The sequence below is a fragment of the Limulus polyphemus genome, unplaced genomic scaffold, assembly GCF_000517525.1.
Source record: "Limulus polyphemus unplaced genomic scaffold, Limulus_polyphemus-2.1.2 Scaffold1616, whole genome shotgun sequence".
NCBI classification, from domain to species: Eukaryota; Metazoa; Arthropoda; class Merostomata; order Xiphosura; family Limulidae; genus Limulus; species Limulus polyphemus.
The window spans coordinates 224,629-242,729 of NW_013667226.1; the positions used below are offsets into that span (position 1 = coordinate 224,629).

Here is an 18,101-nt window from a genome sequence, read left to right on the forward strand (position 1 = left end):
AAATTATGGGTGCACTTCCCCACTATGAACAAAGCACAGATATCTCATCGTGTAGCCTTGCGCTAAAATAATAAAAATAACGTTGTTTAATTTGATTGTACTGTATGTGTAATTATCATAAAGTGTTAAAATGTAAGGGTTAAGTTTCGATTTTTGGAACATCCAGTTTATAATGTTATAGGTTATTCTTAGGTCAAGTACTGTATTAGTTAAATAGTTATAAACATTAATATTTAGAAAAATACTTATTTGGTCCAGTTCAAATCAAAGCTTTTGTCGAATTTCTCAGAAAGTCCGAATATTTGGTGGTAACTCAGTGGCTACTGACAAGGATATATTAAAACCAATGAATGTTCTTCGGATAGACAAGCTTAGTGCTTGAACTTACTCAACTATAGACTGTACATTTTTTGAAGTGAATACAAATACTAACATTTATCGCTTTAAATAAAAACCACTTGTTATTTACAAGCGCATTTTCAAATTTCTTTTCTTTGAAACCTTCCCTTGTCAATAACTAAATATTTATGTTACTAATAATGGTTCTTGTCAATAAGCATAACTTACTGTAAAAATGGAAGTGTGTAAGAAGGGCGGTAAATTCAGTCTTCCAATGCCAGATGTAGTGTATTCTGTGGCATTTTCACCTTTTCACTGGATTGACTCTTTGATAGCTGTTGGTATGCGATGTCGGATAACGATACTAAGTTGTAAAATTACGGTAATTATATGCATATATAGTTTTGATAATGAATAGAATTTACCTTGAGTCCTTGTTTAAATTGTGTTTGACTTTGAATCTTTGATCTGAGCCAAATTCAACTGAATTCAAGTTGAACTGAAGTCATTTTCCAAGTAATTATCTAAACAGTGTCAATACTAATTACTATAATTCATTAGTTGATAGCTGAAATTTAAGTAAGTCTTAAGTTGCAGTTAACTCTTGAAAAATAAAATAAATAGAAATACAGCAAGTGAATTCTGATTCATGCATCATATCTGTTGTCAGCTATTCACTGAACAAAGAAAAAAAATGTGAACCTTATGGTTTGGTTATTAACCAAGCTAAACTAAATGTTTTGTTGTTGGTTTTTGAATATGTATGTAGAACAAACACTGAAAGAGAAGTATTATTAAATATTTCAAATTATTTATCGGGTATTCATCCAACTGCAGAGGGAAAAACTCCAGCATATCCAAGCATGTTATTCCAGTGACTCGGTTACTGAGGCTGCAGTGTCTTCCCATAAGTCGAGTCATCCAGTATGACTTTCGCTGAAAGTTTCAGAACAAACATATCCTGTACCTTTGAACTGCTTATGCCATGACTGTATTGCATTGTTTTATGGGCTTGGAATTACATAAGTACATCAGATTGATTTTGCAAACCACAAAATGATCCATACTTTTTACTGAACAGGCATCACTTTCTACTATTGCTGTATCAGTAGACACAATCATGAATCATTGTTTTGGCCAAAATGAGCACATTGACTAAAACCTGAAGGTTTTTAAATCAATATGTATATTAGGCTTGGTGATGGATTTCATATGTTATGGTTTTTAATTCACAATTGCTTGCAAAATTTTTAATTGTTTCAAAATGTATGGTATACCTTCTCATAGCAACATATGCAAACAACAAGGGACCATTTGATCTTTCAAAGCCATTCTTTCACACACACCCTTGAGAATAAAAATTAAAACCCACCTTTTATTATTAAGAGAAGCAATAATTACTCCTCTTAAACTCCTTTAAGTTGTGAAATAATAGTTTTACAATTATATTATTTGAGATAACTGAATAGAATGCAGTGTGAAATCAGTGCCAAATCAGACCATACAATCCATAAAAGTCATCTTTAAGTCAAAGATTGATTTTTTTATCCATCTTAAGCGAAGTCCTTCACATCCATGTATAAATATCTATTCAAGAATTATGTAAAACATTCAAAATATAAAAAAGTAAATAATTCCACAAGTTTATAGCTATATCAAAACAAATGTCAAAAATACATAATTTATAGTTAAATGCAATATCTCAGTTTAGTAAGAAGAAGTGAAATACATGATTATTAAATAAGAATAATAAATATGAGAATACATTATTATGGATACAATTTTCCGAGAAAGAGGATGTCATCCAGACTTTCTTTTATAAAGTAAATAAAGTTTTCTAATGTTAAACTTCACTAACACCATCAAGTAGGTACATACCCAAGTATTAAAGGTGAGGCTTTGCAGTCTTATTGTTAAAGTAAACTTTAATTACTGTGTGCCTGAGCAAGGTTTACTCAGTGTACTGACTAAAAATACAAAATATTAGACATTTGTCAATACATATATATATATATATATATATTGAAAAATAAAATCACTTTAAAGTGTAAATAACAGTGAAAGATGCCCATAAACATTTGGGGGTGAGTTTCAGTCTAGTAAAATTATGTTATCTTCACTTGCTACTCTTTAAAGTAGTGTTTCTTAGCCAAATTTGCCAGACGACCCCTGCATCTGGGCTTTGATCTTCACAACCCCTCATTATCTCTACAAGGATGAAAAAACATGCCAATTTTATATTTTGATTTAACGCAGACAGCTCACAAGTCCAAAGGGGATCATGACCCACTGTTTTAGAAACTGCTTTAAAATTTGGGCATGTCCTTTGTACTCCAGGAGGCCATCTCTGACATGAGTGAAGTGTGGTGAGCTAAAACATCATTGAACAGAGCTGCATGGATGTTCATTGATAGATTATAAATCAAGTGAATTATAACAACATAAGAAAATTAAGCAAGGTGACAGAAAACCCAATGAAATTACTTGCTATTCAAAACATTCCTACAAAAAAATGAACTCTTATTGATTTTTTTCAAAACTGCTAAACACTCAACAGAATTTATTTAGAAGAATAATGTACCCTACCATATGTTGTAGTTGTTCAGTTCTATAAAAAAAAAAAACGTAGGTTTATGATTTAGAATTGAATGTAGTAGCATTACATCAGATTATTGGTATTATTTTTTACAATAGGTTTAAATCTTTAATGCCTTTGTTGAAAAGTTTTTTAAAACTGTTAAAATCTTGTTCCCATAAACCCAGATGATTTAATAGAAAAAGATGTAGGCTAGAGAATGCAGGTTTAAGGCATGGTTACAGACAGTAAGAATCCATTTCATCTTGCAAAGTTGTTCTTGTACCTCCTCCTCCCCTCCCCCCTCCTAAGGAAAAGTAAAAGTTTAACCTAACATCTATTTTTCACAAACAGTTACCCAATTATTCTTGTAAGGTACTGGCCTCAACTACTGCTAACAGCAGTTCATTATATAAGTTACAAAAAGTCATAACTAGATCATAGCCTGTTTTTTAAATATTTTAAGCTTGTGTCTTTAGAATGTAGCAAAAGGACATGGGCATGTATCCTACCATTTCCTGGATGATCTTGAAAACTTCAATATGATTACCTTTTTACCCTGCTTTTGTTGAGAGAAAACAACAGATCTTAATCTCTCCCTGTAGGATAACCTTTCTGTCTCCATAGTCATCCTAATAGCCCACCTCTGAACTCCTTTCCAGTAAGTTGCTATACTTCATAGATAAAGAAACCAAACTTACACACAGTATTGCACTTAAAGCATCACTATTGATTTATTTATAGAAATAATTACCTTTTCTTACTTTTAATCAATATGTGTATGAATACATCCTAATATGCTATTATCTTTACATGTACTAGCAGCAGAATACTGCCTCTTTCATTTGACTGACTTATCCACCATTATGCCAAAATCCTTGTATTAAGTCATGATAGTGAGTGGGTTCCCATTTTAAATTTGTGATCTAGATTATAGCCAAAATGCATTACTTTGCAGTTAGGGTTACTGTTTTTTTTTTTCAACTTACCAAGGTCAAAGTACTAAGTAGTACTTCAACATCCTCTGTATAGCTGTAACTTCTAAGAGTTTAATGTCATCACTAAACTTTAATCATTTTATTATTATGAGCCTATCAGTATCATTTATTTGAATAAAAAATATCAAAGACCCAAGCACTAATTCTGGGGCATGGTAATAACAAAGGCCTGATTTGACTGGACTCCATTAATAAGAGCCTGTTGCTTTCTTTATCCAACTACTATACAATCCAATTAACTAGACTTTCTCAACTCCTACCAATTTAAATTTTCGTCTTTCTTTAAGTGTATTTATGTACATATTTAGATGAAACATTTTGTTGTATATATCTATACAGTTTATTAGAAGTTTATCTTGTTAATTTTAGTATGTTATATTTTAGTCAATGTTAAAGGGCTCTTTTATGCTGCTTTTATTTCATACTGTAGAAACATCGAAAAGTATTTTTGTGATGTGAGGTTATGCACTGTATTAATTATTATTCAGTGTGTTATTTTTGTTTTTTGTGGGGATGATTACAACTATTATACATATGTACTACAAGGGTTATTTTGTTCTGAGGAATTGTAGTTTTGTATTATGATTGAGCTCATTTTGATGTTGAAGAGTATTTCCATATTAAATCTATGTTGGTGGGTATTTGCTATTTATTGCACATTTATATTTATACATAAAGGATTTGTTTGTATTTGATGTTAAAGGGTATGTATTAAGATTATTGATTACTATGTCTAACATAACTTAAAGAGTTTCCTTCTTTCTTTTATATTGTGTTTTGAGATTTGGATTTCATATTGTTTTATTTCAAATGTATTCCTTTTTAAAAAGTGAATCATTTTTAAAAGGTCTTATGACTGCTGTGAAAACTGTTAAAAATAGTTGTAAAAGGTATTTATCATGTATTAGCACGTATTTGCAACTACTTTAAAAGGTTGTGCCATCTGTGTTGCATTAAGTGTTTACAGGGGCAAGAGAAGGTTACTGCATAGGGTGCATGTATAGTTTATTGATCTTCACATTCTAATTAATTGTTGGCTTGAAGATGAGTTTGAAGTAAGGGAAAAAGTGTAGTATATAAACATACCATGTATTTTCTACTTTCTTATATTGATATAGTATTATCCTATATTTAACAGTTATTATGTGTGCAATTTTCACATAACACATGGTCGAGAAAGTCATTAAGTTGATTTTTTTCAGTTTTTTTTGTTACTTTGTCATTCTGTTGAGACCACACTTGTTCTGCCTATGAGAGAAAAGGCTGTAATGCTACACATTGGGCAAGAATGTAGGCAACAATGTTCTTCAATGGCAGTTCAGGTGGTCTTTAGGTTACCTCCTCCTCCATCCTGGAATGAAAATGACCAGTCACAAGGGTAGCACTAGTTACTCTTTGTAAATCTGACAGTACCTGTGAAGTTTGGAAACAGTCTGGTAAATGATCTTGGACTGATGAGTTTGAGAGAAAGTTCCAATCCCGTATAATTGACAGTCCATCATCCAAAGCAAGTACACACACTGTGTCAGGATGGCGACACATCCATACATAGTACTCCTTGAGTACTTTCTGCATATATAAAGCTCACTCTTTTCCTTGACCCTGAAGTATTTTTGCACTTCTTGTTTTTCTCTTATCTTTCTTACCTTCATATTTTTGATATTATGAAAGAAAATACAAATGTGTAAGGTGATTTCGGTTGGAACTTCTATGTTACTTTTGATTTCTTCTATTAGACAAACTACATGATTTTTGAATACATGTACCAGTTTGTGATATGGTTTATTTGACCAATAACCTAGTGCTTAGGTTTCTCTTACTCCAGTTGTTTCTGCAGATTCTTGGGTGAGCTTCTTCCTACATGTACCTCAACTCTTAGATTTTTCCCCTCTTCATTTCTCACCAGATTGTTGCATTATTGCAGATTCTTTCTGTCTCTCCTTTGTTTTGACTGTCAATTACCACGTCCTCCCAGACTTAAGATGCCTTCTCTGTTTCTTGGGTTGGACTTTTCTCTCTTTTTCTAGTGCTCCTATCCCTCAAATCTCTTCTCCCAGCTTGGGGATTTTATTCCTTTTCTACTTTGATTCTCCTTTACCATTATTCTCATCTTTTATTGCTTACTCTCCTTATCTTGCTGTCCTCTTTTACCCTTCTGATGCTTTACATCGCAATCCCAATAGTATTAGTGATGAAGGGCCACAGGACAACCCCTAAGATACTTCTGCATGAAAAAAGGGTGCCAAATGGAGTTCTCCGAGATAAAACTCAAGAAAATATCCCAATGAAGCAAATTCCAGACACAAAAAAAGCAAGTTAATTGGGTAACAGAAGAAAAATATCTTATTGTGACCTTTTTGGTGTCTCCCCAAAAGAGGAGTCTGTCAGTCATCATGGGGCTCAGTGATCAGTTGTTTCTGGAACCACACCTCAGCTTTGGTGAGGTCCTCTCTCTTTTGGGGATCTCACCTTTCTCTCTCATGTCCCTTCCTCTAGATGTGTACTTTTGTGTCCCCATTAGTGGATTCTAACAGATGAGTGGAATATGCTGATGCTTCTCTATCTTCTCACATTTCTCTACCTCCATTGCTGTAGTGGTGGTTCAAACATTTCTTTATAACTATGGGCATCCACCCTGTCAACTTACATCTGTTCATAGATGTCCCTAGCTGGGTGTGGTGCAGTTTTGGATACATTTACCATTTTTGACGGTAATTCTACTGCAAAGCAGTCTTTTCACATAATGTCCTTGGGATATGGGTATCTCAATGGGCTTATTATCATCTTTTTATATAGCTGTCTAGACATCCTGTTTTGATTTATGTCTCAAAAACATTGTTGTTTCTTACATTAACCAACAGAATGGTATTTACTCTCAGAACCTCTGCTCTCTTATTCTTAAGATCCTCTTTTGGGCTCACTATGACATCTGATTGTTGGCCTTCCTTTTTCTGGGAGGTTTGAATTTAGTGACAGATTGGCTGTCTCACCTGTATTAAATCCTTCCAATAGTGGTCTGTACATCTGCTGGTATTTCTGTTGATTTTTTCCCACTTTTCCCTGTTATCAATGCATGTGACTCCCCTGTACACCAGACTTCCACATTTTTGGTCAACAGCCCCATATTCCATGGCCCTAATGGTATTTTCTCCGAGTCTGGATTGTTTCACTGTCTTTCTTTATGCTTATCCTCTTTGGCTTTTTCCCTGTGAATTAAAGACAGCACTCCTTACCAGGTTCTTCTCATTGCCCTTCTTTGGTTAGTTCATTTGTGGTTTCTGTTCCTTTCCTTCTTGGCAATCCTGAAGCCTCTATCACTTCCATCATGAAGGTACCTTTTTATGTCATCTCGGATATCTATGCCTTCCTCTTTGTATGTTCCTTTTGCAAAAGGAGCAGGTTTTCGTTGCACAATTGCTCATTTTCTTGCTTGTTGTTCATCATCCACACTTGCAATTTATCATCACAAATCAATGGTTTATCAATGCTGGTCCATTTGCCTCTCCCTTCTTCCATATCATGTGGTTCTTCATCATATCATTTCCTTTTTAATTGAATTTTCATGGGTATACTTTATATTTTTACAGTTGCTGGTTACAGGGTGTCTTTATTAATGAATTTATGCATTTTCATTGGACATTTTCCTTTTCTTTCCCTGATTATTGTGGATTTCTTCTGAGTCTTCCTAATTAGTGGTCCTCATTATCTGGTACCTCTTCCCAGCTAGAATCTCTGTTTAGTTCCCAGGGTTCTTGCATGTCCTTCATTAAAACTTTTGGCCATCTGTTCTTTGTACCTTCTTTCTTTTAAGATATGTTTCCTTCTTCTTCTCAGTTGCAGAAGAGGTTGCTCTGCTATTTTTGCCTTTGCTGCTTCCTGAACTCTTCACCTCAGAGACAGGTTGATTTTATACCCAAATCACTCTTCCTACCCAAGATGTTGGCTGCTCAGATGTTTCTCCTTCATATTCCTCTTTGTATGATCATTCAGATCTCAATCATCTCTTGTGTTATGTTCAGGCAGTTTGTTGTTACCTCACTTACATTGCTCCCAATCAAGTCAGTTCAGTCAACATCACTTTTTTGTCATGTATTTCTCTCCTTCTACCTGACTGGTTAGTTTAAATGACTCATTTATTGTTTCTTTATGAGAGATGACTTCTTTTGTGCTTTTCATCATGTCATGGCTTCTCTTGGATCAAGCCACTGATATACCATGAATGAGATACTGCAGGTAGAAATGTGGACAACTGACAACTATGTGTCACATAATTTAGACTACATTGCCTTTGTTTTGTGTCCCTCCAGTCAACATTCTCCAACCTTCCCAGAAACTTTAAAGCAATGACTTGTTGATTATTTCTTTTTCTTTCAGCTTCCACAAACAATAAACAAACACTCAAGATACCATAAAAAATATATATGAAACCCACCTTTTGGCCAATTTCGATTCACATGGAATAGTTCTCTGTTGCCAAATGTGCATCAAGCTGGAATATAAAAAAATTTAAATCTATATATCCCTGCTTAGTGCTTGGAGATGATATTTGGGTTTTCTGCAACTCTGCTTCGCAATTTATATATTTTACCCTCCAAAATGTGCTGCTACTTCCAAGCAAAACAACAGCAACAAAAGTAAACAGCACTGAGTATGGTCCCCTGCCTTCACATATGGCCAGCTTCTGCTGTCTGTAATTGTCTTTCAGTGGGACCTTATACATATGATTGATTATGCTTGTTCAATCCATGCATCTCCTCACTGTTTTCTTCTATATAAATTCCTCTCGTTCTCTTCTAGTGGTGTGCGAGAAACCTCATTCACCCAGAATCAAGCCCCTAGGGAGGTCAATATGAAGAGTTCTTCAAGTCAGTATAACCCCACTGGTATGAGATGGTGGCGATGCATCCATTGATCAGAAGTAGATCAAGGTTGTCTACCTGGGAGCATAGCTAGGTCATTCCCTACACTAAGAAACAGACAATCCCTAGTAGTTTTGACCAGCTTTAAGGGTTTTATACTCTTTGGGATGCAAGTTTGGGATGATTCATCCCAGCATTTCTTATTCTGTCAAGTATATCATGTATTTCTCACGTACTGGACAACTTGACTTGTTGCCATAGCTACACTACTACTAATACTTGAGATACACAAGCCAGTTGAGCAGCCTTTACATTCTGCCCACCTTTATGACACTTTATCACCACTCAGAAGTTTGTTTTTGCAGTGCTTTTTCCACTACGAGTTGTATTTTCAAAGAGTATTCCCTGCTTGAAATGGGTTTGGTCCCCTATCAGCTGATGCTCTCACTAGCCCCTCCACCTTATAGTGGATAACAGACTCATAGCAAATTCGATGACGAGGAACCCACTTTGAGATTAATAATGACTGGAACGACTTGAATGGGTAATTAAGAAAAACTTTAATATAAGTTTAACATAACAGCAAATGTACAACGTTTCAACAAGGTTTTGTCATCATCAGGTACAGGTAATTTACACTGACACAGATATATATATATATATATACAGTATTGAACAAAGAAGTCACATGACCAGAACTGTTGTTACATTACATTGATGCCTACCCTGACATGACCATGATAGGATAAACTGCATACCAACAATCAGGAATATATAACTTCCAACTGCAGTAATATTAAAGTCATGAAGGGATGATCTGTGTATATATGTATCATCCCTATATTTTTCTTTGCATTCTTTTTGGCACTGCCATCCCTAAGTCACTTTATATTTACAAAATGTTTATTATTTGTATTGTGGCATTTTGTTCCCTGACTGAAAGTTAGTGTATTCTGTGAGTGTATGTAGTAAAATGTAATATTATATTTATACATTTTTTTTAACTCCTTCATACATAATATAGGAGTTGGCTGCCTAAAGACACCTATCGTATAGTGTACAAAGAATTGAGTATTCTACATGTTACAGTAATCTATTATTGGCTGGTAATTCTTGTTTCACGCTGTACTTAAGCTTTTTAAAGGAACAACAGAATTCTGTAGGAAAGCTAACTTCAAGGGGTAATGATAACATTGCTTACACTAGAATTATGACCTTGTTTTTTTAATTACTACTAGATATTACAGCTAAGTGATGCATTGCCCAGAAACTCTTAGAGTGGATTTAGGTTTAAACTGATTTTACTGATAAAGTAGTTGTAGAGTTATCTTGACTGAAACAAGAAGAAACATGAACAATTTGGTGGGTTGGTCACTTTCTGGTTTCTTGCCTTGTTTTTGGGTGTGTTGGGTAGAGAAATAAATGAAAGTGAGTGTCAATGATTTTTTAAAGGAAAACTCTCTGTCATTGTTCATTTTTTAGCATGCATACTTGTATTATGCTTATTGAGTACCTTGGCCATCCCTACATATAGTCTACCAACTTTGTTATAATGGAGAGTAATACATATTGTTTTCCTGTTAGCTTGGTTGATTTTCATTCAGTATTTATAGGAAACTATGTATAGGTAGGAAGTAAAGTGCATAAAATTTGGCTTACTTGTAATAAAAATGGATTGGAGAAAAACTAGAATTCTCTGCTAGTGACAACTAAAAATCTTAAATCCATTAACAGGCACAAAAAAGGCTTAATTGTAGTGATTTCTTGCCATAATTTACCTAATTTACTAATGTTCATGGAGAACAGCATAATTGTGTAGCAATGTATGTGAAAATTGTGAATGTATTGATATATGTTTTCATTGAATTAATCTAGGATGATGATTCTGGGGAAGAAAATGCTAATTTTGATATCTTACGAGACTTTAATCATGGATGTCGTGTCCAGGCAATAGCATGGAGTCCTCAAACAACATTGACCCTCATTCCAAAAAGTATAAAGTAAGACATTTTAATGAGTATTCTTTTTATATATATATATATATATTTATTTACCTTGACCATGCATAATGTAACATAGTTTCTCAAAAAAGCTGTTTTTTTTTGTCTGTGTATATTGTCTGACAAACATCTACAATATCTTAGATTTACAGAAAGTGTTTTAATATAGTGCTTATAGTATATAATTTATATTTACTACTATCCGTTGAGAACTAATTTTGTTAAACAGCTTAAATGAGGTAATTTAATTGGAAGGCAGGTCACAGAAGCATTGTCCTAATATTCATTCAATTTTAATATTCCTCTTTTAACTTTAAGTTTTGTGAACGTAATTAGTTGAGGTTTTGTAAAGTTTAATGACTGAAAGTGTATATTTAAACTTTATCCTTACACAACAGATTATTAAACAAAATGAACTCATAAAGTCATCAGTTTTTCTTGTACTTACATTATGTATGACTTCTTTGATTTGATGAAATTCTATTAAAAGAAATTGTGAAACTGAGAAAATGTGTTGTGAAGACGAGATTAAATTTTAGAGTAACACCATTCATCCTAACAAAGCTTCCAAAAATATTTGAACGTATTTTAAAGCAGTTATTAGACTTAGATGTATGTTTTTTTTTATACTGTTTTAAATAATGTCAATTTCCAATCTTTCAAAAGTCTTCTCTGATCTAAATAGTTAGTAACCAGAAATTATAGTTGTATGAGATTTTATAAATGTTTTGGGGATATTACAAATTTATTCCAAGAATATTAGTGGCTCCTTATAATACCACCAGCATAGTGTAGCAGTGCTCATGAAAAGGAAAATATCTTTAAACTGTGGTGCTCAATTGGCCATGAACATGCCTTAAAACTGTGGTATGTAGCTGGCTATGAACATGCCTTAAAACTGTGGTATGTAGCTGGCTATGAACATACCTTAAAACTGTGTTACTCAGCTGTTCATGAACATGCCTTAAAACTGTGGTACTCAGCTGTCCATGAACATGTCATAAAACTGTGGTATGTAGCTGGCTATGAACATACCTTAAAACTGTGTTACTCAGCTATTCATGAATATGCCTTAAAACTGTGGTACTCAACTGGCCATGAACATGCCTTAAAACTGTGGTACTCAGCTGTCCATGAACATGTCATAAAACTGCGGTATGTAGCTCACTATGAACATACCTTAAAACTGTGGATTCGGTTGACCATCGTAAATTTTGTTTCTTCCCAACATATTTATTAGTTTTATGTTACAATATATTGACTTTTTTCTTTTTTAACTCCCTTTTCAATATTCTGTGTGTTTTCTGTTTTTAGGTTTGCTACTGCAGGTGGAGATAGGAAGATCAGAGTTTTCTCTTCAGACTTAAAGAATGATGACACTGTGCAGGTACAGCTAAAGTATCAGGGTTTTAAGCATTGTTAATATTTGATTATAGTAGATAGCCTCTGTGTATCTTCAAGTATCTGAAACAGACAAGACAAACTGAGTTCTATTCAGTTTCAGTTTGACATGGACTGTATTTCATGTTTTATATTATATTTGTCAAACTTTAATATGATTTCATTTTTACTCATAATGTTTGTTAGATATACATGACTGTTTCATTTAAATTTAGTATTTTTAGAAGCAATAATTTATCACAGGTTTGCTTACGTAACTGTTTGTGAATCATTTGTTGTGTACTTCAATTGTGAATTGATGTCATGTTACTTAAACTTTCAAAATTTTTCTTGTTGCTCTAAGTTTATAGAAAGATCTACACCTCAGTCAGACAAAATGTAAATATATAAGTGACCAAGCTAAAAGAAGTTAAGCAAGTTAGTGAAAGTAAAAGTGAAGGTACACTAGGTGTGAGTTTAGCCTTAATGGGCAATTTCTAAAACAAGTTTCACAGCTTTTATTGTGTTAACAGAGTTATAGGAGAATAATCTGTTTTGTCAAAAGAGTATTCTAAAGTAATTGAACCAGCCTGGTTGGACTTTTGATGTAAAATATAATTATTTATAGCTCTGGATATAACTGTGGTAACCAATGGGGTAACACAAGTGAATTTATCACTGATTGTATTGCGATAACAGAGTAGAGAAGAAATAATTGATCTTTTTAGTTGGGCTCTGAAGTAACTGAACCAGCCTGTGTGGACTTTTAATGGAAAAGAGAATTATTTAAAGCTCTGGATTCAACTGTGTAACAAATTTTTGTACAAACGTTTGACTTCTTTTGAATATATTATTTTAAATCAAGTTGATTGTGTACTGTCCATTTATTGTTGAAATTTATCATCAACAAGTCATAGGCACCTACTAAAAAATAAATACAATGAACATCCAATTTCTTTAGGGGTATTTTTATTTTATTTCAAAATTGAAAAGGCTAATATGATTGATCAATAACCAGTTTGTTTATTCAACCAGCCATTGTGACTTTCATGACTAATTCCTAATGCTAATGTAATAATATATGTGTGTGTATGTATACAGTTAAGGCTAAGAATTTTTAACAAATGCATCATTTTTGTAAAAAAAAGGTGTTTTTTCCTGACAACTTTTCAAAACACTTCACTGCTACAAGTCATTCTTTTCAGTCTTGATAAATTCTGAAATGGTAGGCATTGGTAAATCTTATGAACAGTGCACCAGTCTTTTATACCCTTATATTTTTTGTGTCATTGCAGCAACATGTGCTGATCATGTGACCACCTTCCACCAATCTCATTGTGCAAGTATCTCCATCTACCATTGCAGTACAATCCTTACTTTCTTGATTGGCACTATAGTGTTCAGATGTGTGTTTTCAGTTGTTATTCAAGCAAACTGTTTTCTTGCTAGTTTTCACTTTTAATTGGAATTATATGTTCATTTAGTAGTTACTTTACTATAATTTTTTTTTTAAAAGTTCACATGGACTTATGAATTCGAACTTTCATGTGGCAGATTAAGAAGTTCCCACCGATATGGACAAAACTCATGTCACTAGTCTCCAGCGTAGCAAGTTGCCAATGTCGTCCGGGAAAATTCAGGCATTAAATCAGCAGGAGTTTTTCATCAGGGGGAATACGATTTCAACTCTGCTTTTCTTGCCCCGGCTATTTTCAGCCAGTCACTTAACACTGACAGTCAGGAGAGTCTGTTGACCATGCCTTTCTTACACCTTATTGATCAGGTTTGTCAAATTCAATTTCTCCCCTTTAGCCATTAATTCTTTTACTTCTTCCTTGCTGGGAGAGGAGCCTCATTCCAATTATTATTATTTTCCTCCCTCTCTCGACATTCTTGTTCAAGCTCAACATTTTGCTGTGCAAGTACAGTCGGAAGTGGGTATGCTTCTTCCCCTTCAGCTTTTGGACCAATTCTCTTGTGTTTACCAACACTCAGAATCCCTATTTAGATTCTGAGTGTTTTTTAGATCCTCTCCTTCCATTGTGGGGTTCAAATCCTGATGCCTTAGTTCATTTTATTCATTTTAATAGGTCCCAGTTTACTACAATTTGCATGACATTGACCAATCTTTTACATGTTCTTTCCTCTTTACATTTGTTGTCTCAGACCTTCCACCAGTCTCCTAATCAGTTCTCAGCTGATCTCTGGAACCTTCCTGTGGTCTACTATGACACGGATGTTGGCTTCAGCCTTGTTCCTCATCATTTGGATTTTGTGTTGTTGGAATTTACTCGGGAGGAATGCATTACTTGCGGGGGTGCGTCTTCCCTTTTCATCGTTATGGGAACTTCATCAGGCCCAGCTTCTGCACGAAACGGTTTTTGGGGTTTTTCCCGAGTCTTTCGAGTCCAGGGTCAATGCATGGAGATTGCTCTGTCCTTCCTTGTTTCTTGTTTGTCTCGCCCTATTAATTCTGTTCCATCTTTGCCTGTTCAAGTTCCCCATGCTCCTTCTTCTTCTTTGTCCCACCCTTTTCCCTACCCCCGACATTCCCTTCCTTATGCCCATTCTTCCCATTCCTCTCTGCCTCATCATTATCAGTGATGGGATGTCTTTCCATGGGCAGATGGGGGCCAGGTTACAAGTCTTTTCTGCAATCTGGTAACCCTTCTCAACAGATCCATGGGTGTTACAGGTTCTGTCAGAAGATCTATGCATTCAATTCTGGTCCCCTCCTCCCCTGTCCTCTTTCCCGGTTTCTTTTCCTCCTCCTTGAGAACGTGTCTTCTCCAGTCATCCAGCAGAGTCAGTTCTCGATCTACTTCACAAGGGTGCCTTAGAATGTATGGTGTCTGTTCTTCCGTTTTGTTACTCCTGTCTGTTTGTGGTCCCCAAAAAGATGGGAGATTGGGATTATCGATCTATCCCAGCTGAATGCCTTTCTGGACACCATGGATTCATCCTGCCACTCTCTTCGGTGGATTTTTCCCTGGGTCTTTGGATGACCAAATTCAACGTGACAGATGCTTACTTTCATATCTCCATTGCTCAGTAGTCACGTTTTCATCTTCAGTTTGTCCATGGGGAGGATGTGTTCCAGTTCCATGCACTACTGTTTGGTTTTGCCTCAGCTTCTTATATGTTCTGTCAGGTTGTCTGTGCCTTTGCACATCATCTTCATTTGTTGGGTTTTCGGATTCATCATTATATGGACAAGTGGCCCCTGCTCGCCTATTCCGGAGCCCAATATGCCAATCACACCTGCTTCCTTCTTTAGGAATTTGCTCAGGTGGTGTTTCTCATCAAGGTGTAGAAGTCCTTCCTCATTCCCACTCAATACCTCATTCATTTAGGGGTCCTCTTCATTTCCAATCTTGGTCAGGCCCAACCTTCTCCACTTCAGCTCCTGGATATGAAACGAGCAGTCACTCGGCTCTGTCTTCACCTTCTCTTATTACTCTAGAGGTTCTCTCTTTTGAGGACATTGGCCTTCCTGGAAGCTCTCATTCCCTTAGGTCAAACACATGTGTTCCATTCAGTGGACACTACTCGACCAGTGGAACTTCTCCTGTGATCCCTTGGATCATCCTATTAACCTTCCCTCAGGGATCAAGACTGACCTTGTTTGGTGGCTCGACAGGGCTCTTACCATGATGGTGTGGAGGGTGGTCCTCTTCCTCCGCCTTGTCCGACTTGCATCTGTTCACAGATGCTTCTTTGGTGGGTTGGGGGCTTCTCTCAACTCTCGGGAGATTTAGGGCCAGTGGTCCATTGAGGAATCTACTTACCCTATCAACCACTTCGAGCTGTTGGTGGTTTTTTGGGCTCTCACTCCTTTCCTACCACTCTTACAAGAGCAAGTGTTTATGGTTCATTCCGACAATTCAACTGTTGTCAGGGTGCCAAGTCCAGGACCCTGTGTTTTCTCACACTCGACCTCTTATACTGGGCTTGCAGCTACAACATCATACTCTTGGCTTGTCATGTTCCGGGTGTTATGAATCTGGATGCAAACAATCTATCCTGCCCCAACCAAGTTCTTCCTATGGAGTGATCCCTTCATCCAGATTTTTTTCAGTGGGTGGGTTCTCGCCTGGGTATGCCTCATATCGATGCATTTGCAACCCTTTGGGATGACAAACTTCCTTCCTTTTGGTCTCCTCTCCCACAACCCTCAGCTCTGGGAGTAGATGCATTCAGTCAGGATTTGAGGGACCTTCATCTCTCTGATTACCCTATAATCAGACTCCTCTCTAGGGTTCTTTCTCTCATACAGACCACTCCTTGCTGTGTGTTGCTAGTTGCTCCATATTGGCTTGCTCAATCATGGTTTCCTCTAATTTGGCCCTTATGGGAGCAGTAACCCCTTTCCTTAACTCCATCCAGGCCTCTACTCCGGCAACCTTGATCTGACATGTTTCATCCAGACGTCACCAAACTCCATCTTTATGTGTGGCTTTTGTCCAGTCCATTGCCTCCTCTGAGGGACTCACTACCCATGTAGCTTCTTTGCTTACCCATCCATATGTTGTTCATCATTGGTCTACCTTTTGCCAGTGGTCCATTTGTTGGGGATTCTGTCCCTCAGTTTCTCAATTGTGCAGGTTCTTTACCTGGTTATTTGATCAAGGTTTGTCTGTGTCCACTGTTTCTAGTTGTTATGCTGCTCTGTCCCACACTTTTTCCTTCTCCATTTCATAGAATCTTCTCCTCCCATTATTTCTATTCTTTTCCATTCCTTTCATATTGTTTGTCGTCCCTTTTGGCTTCTGAAATGGGATCTCTATGTCATTCTTCATGCCCTTGCCCATTCTCCTTTCAAACCTGTTGCTCTGTGTTCTTTGTACCACCTTTCCTTTAAGACCTATTTCTGTCTCCTTCTCATTAGTGGTCTTCATCATTCTGATATTTATGTTCTTAATGCTTTCTGCACCTTTACATGCTTCTTATGTTCTCCTTTATCCCAGTCGTTCCTTCCTTCCCAAGACATCTGCTGCTCCTGAGAGTTGTTTTGCCTTCTCTCCTCTTTTCCATTTATACTCCCGTACCAATCCTGATCATCTTCTTCGTTGTTATATATTTCAAACTGAATCCTTTCGGGGTTCTCATTCTCGTCTTTTTTATACACTGGAAACCCTCTGTTTCCCGTTGTCTTTCTCCTGTTACCCTTACTGGTTGGGTTTGGCAATTCATTCGTCTAGCTTATTCTGACTTGTCGATGGAAGATATTGGATTTCAGATTTTATTTTTGTAAGTAGTAGCATAACATTCAATTATTTGTACAAAATTGTATTATTTAATTAAGTTTAAAGAGGAATTTAATGAAAAAATTCCTAAAATACGTTTTAGACTGTAAATAAGCACCCTCTAAGAAGAAATGTTTTTTTCAAAAAATGTTTTTAAGATGTTTCCTTTCACTTCAGCACTGGTCCTGCCATCTATGATTGGTATCTAAACCTTTTTCTAGTCTGTTTTCTTTATAAAACTGCATCTGGGCGTGTTAAACCTCAGTTGTAAAACTTTTAGCCAATCCTAGTCGAAAGTGTCAATTTCAGTACCAATTATTCCAGTTGCTGTATCTCCCATTTGACAAATCATAGGATGATAAGGAAAGCACGTGATGAAACGTTGTTTTCTGGATTTTACAATATGAATGTGGTTGGTGCTTATTATGGTAACTGCCATTTTATGTAGAGGTTGTATTTAGTACTGGCCAATAGGGCTTTTCTATAAACGTTAGAAAAGTTGCTTCTGGAAAAAACTGCATGGGATGTAGTTGACTTTTATTTTTTTTATATAGTAGCTTAAGTCATGCTGCATGGTATATCTATTTATATTAATCATTATATTGCAATTTTAACTCAAAATAGATATATTTTTTAGGAAAGAAGTTGATCCACGATTGTTAGGGTTAAGAGTTATTGAGTGGCGAGTGCAATGTCTCTACATG

At 35.7% G+C, this 18,101-nt stretch overlaps 1 protein-coding gene across 1 annotated transcript in view; it reads left to right on the plus strand.

Annotated features, from left to right (window-relative positions):
* Nucleotides 1–575: 575 nt before the first annotated feature.
* LOC106464309 (nucleoporin Nup37-like) overlaps nucleotides 576–18,101 on the plus strand; it is a 29,249-nt gene continuing 11,723 nt past the window's right edge. The window contains exons 1-3 of the mRNA XM_013924439.2: nucleotides 576–721; nucleotides 10,647–10,771; nucleotides 12,086–12,158. Of these exons, the coding sequence (XP_013779893.2) occupies nucleotides 614–721; nucleotides 10,647–10,771; nucleotides 12,086–12,158 (306 nt within the window). The 5' untranslated portion in view covers nucleotides 576–613. The remainder of the gene's footprint in view (nucleotides 722–10,646; nucleotides 10,772–12,085; nucleotides 12,159–18,101) is intronic.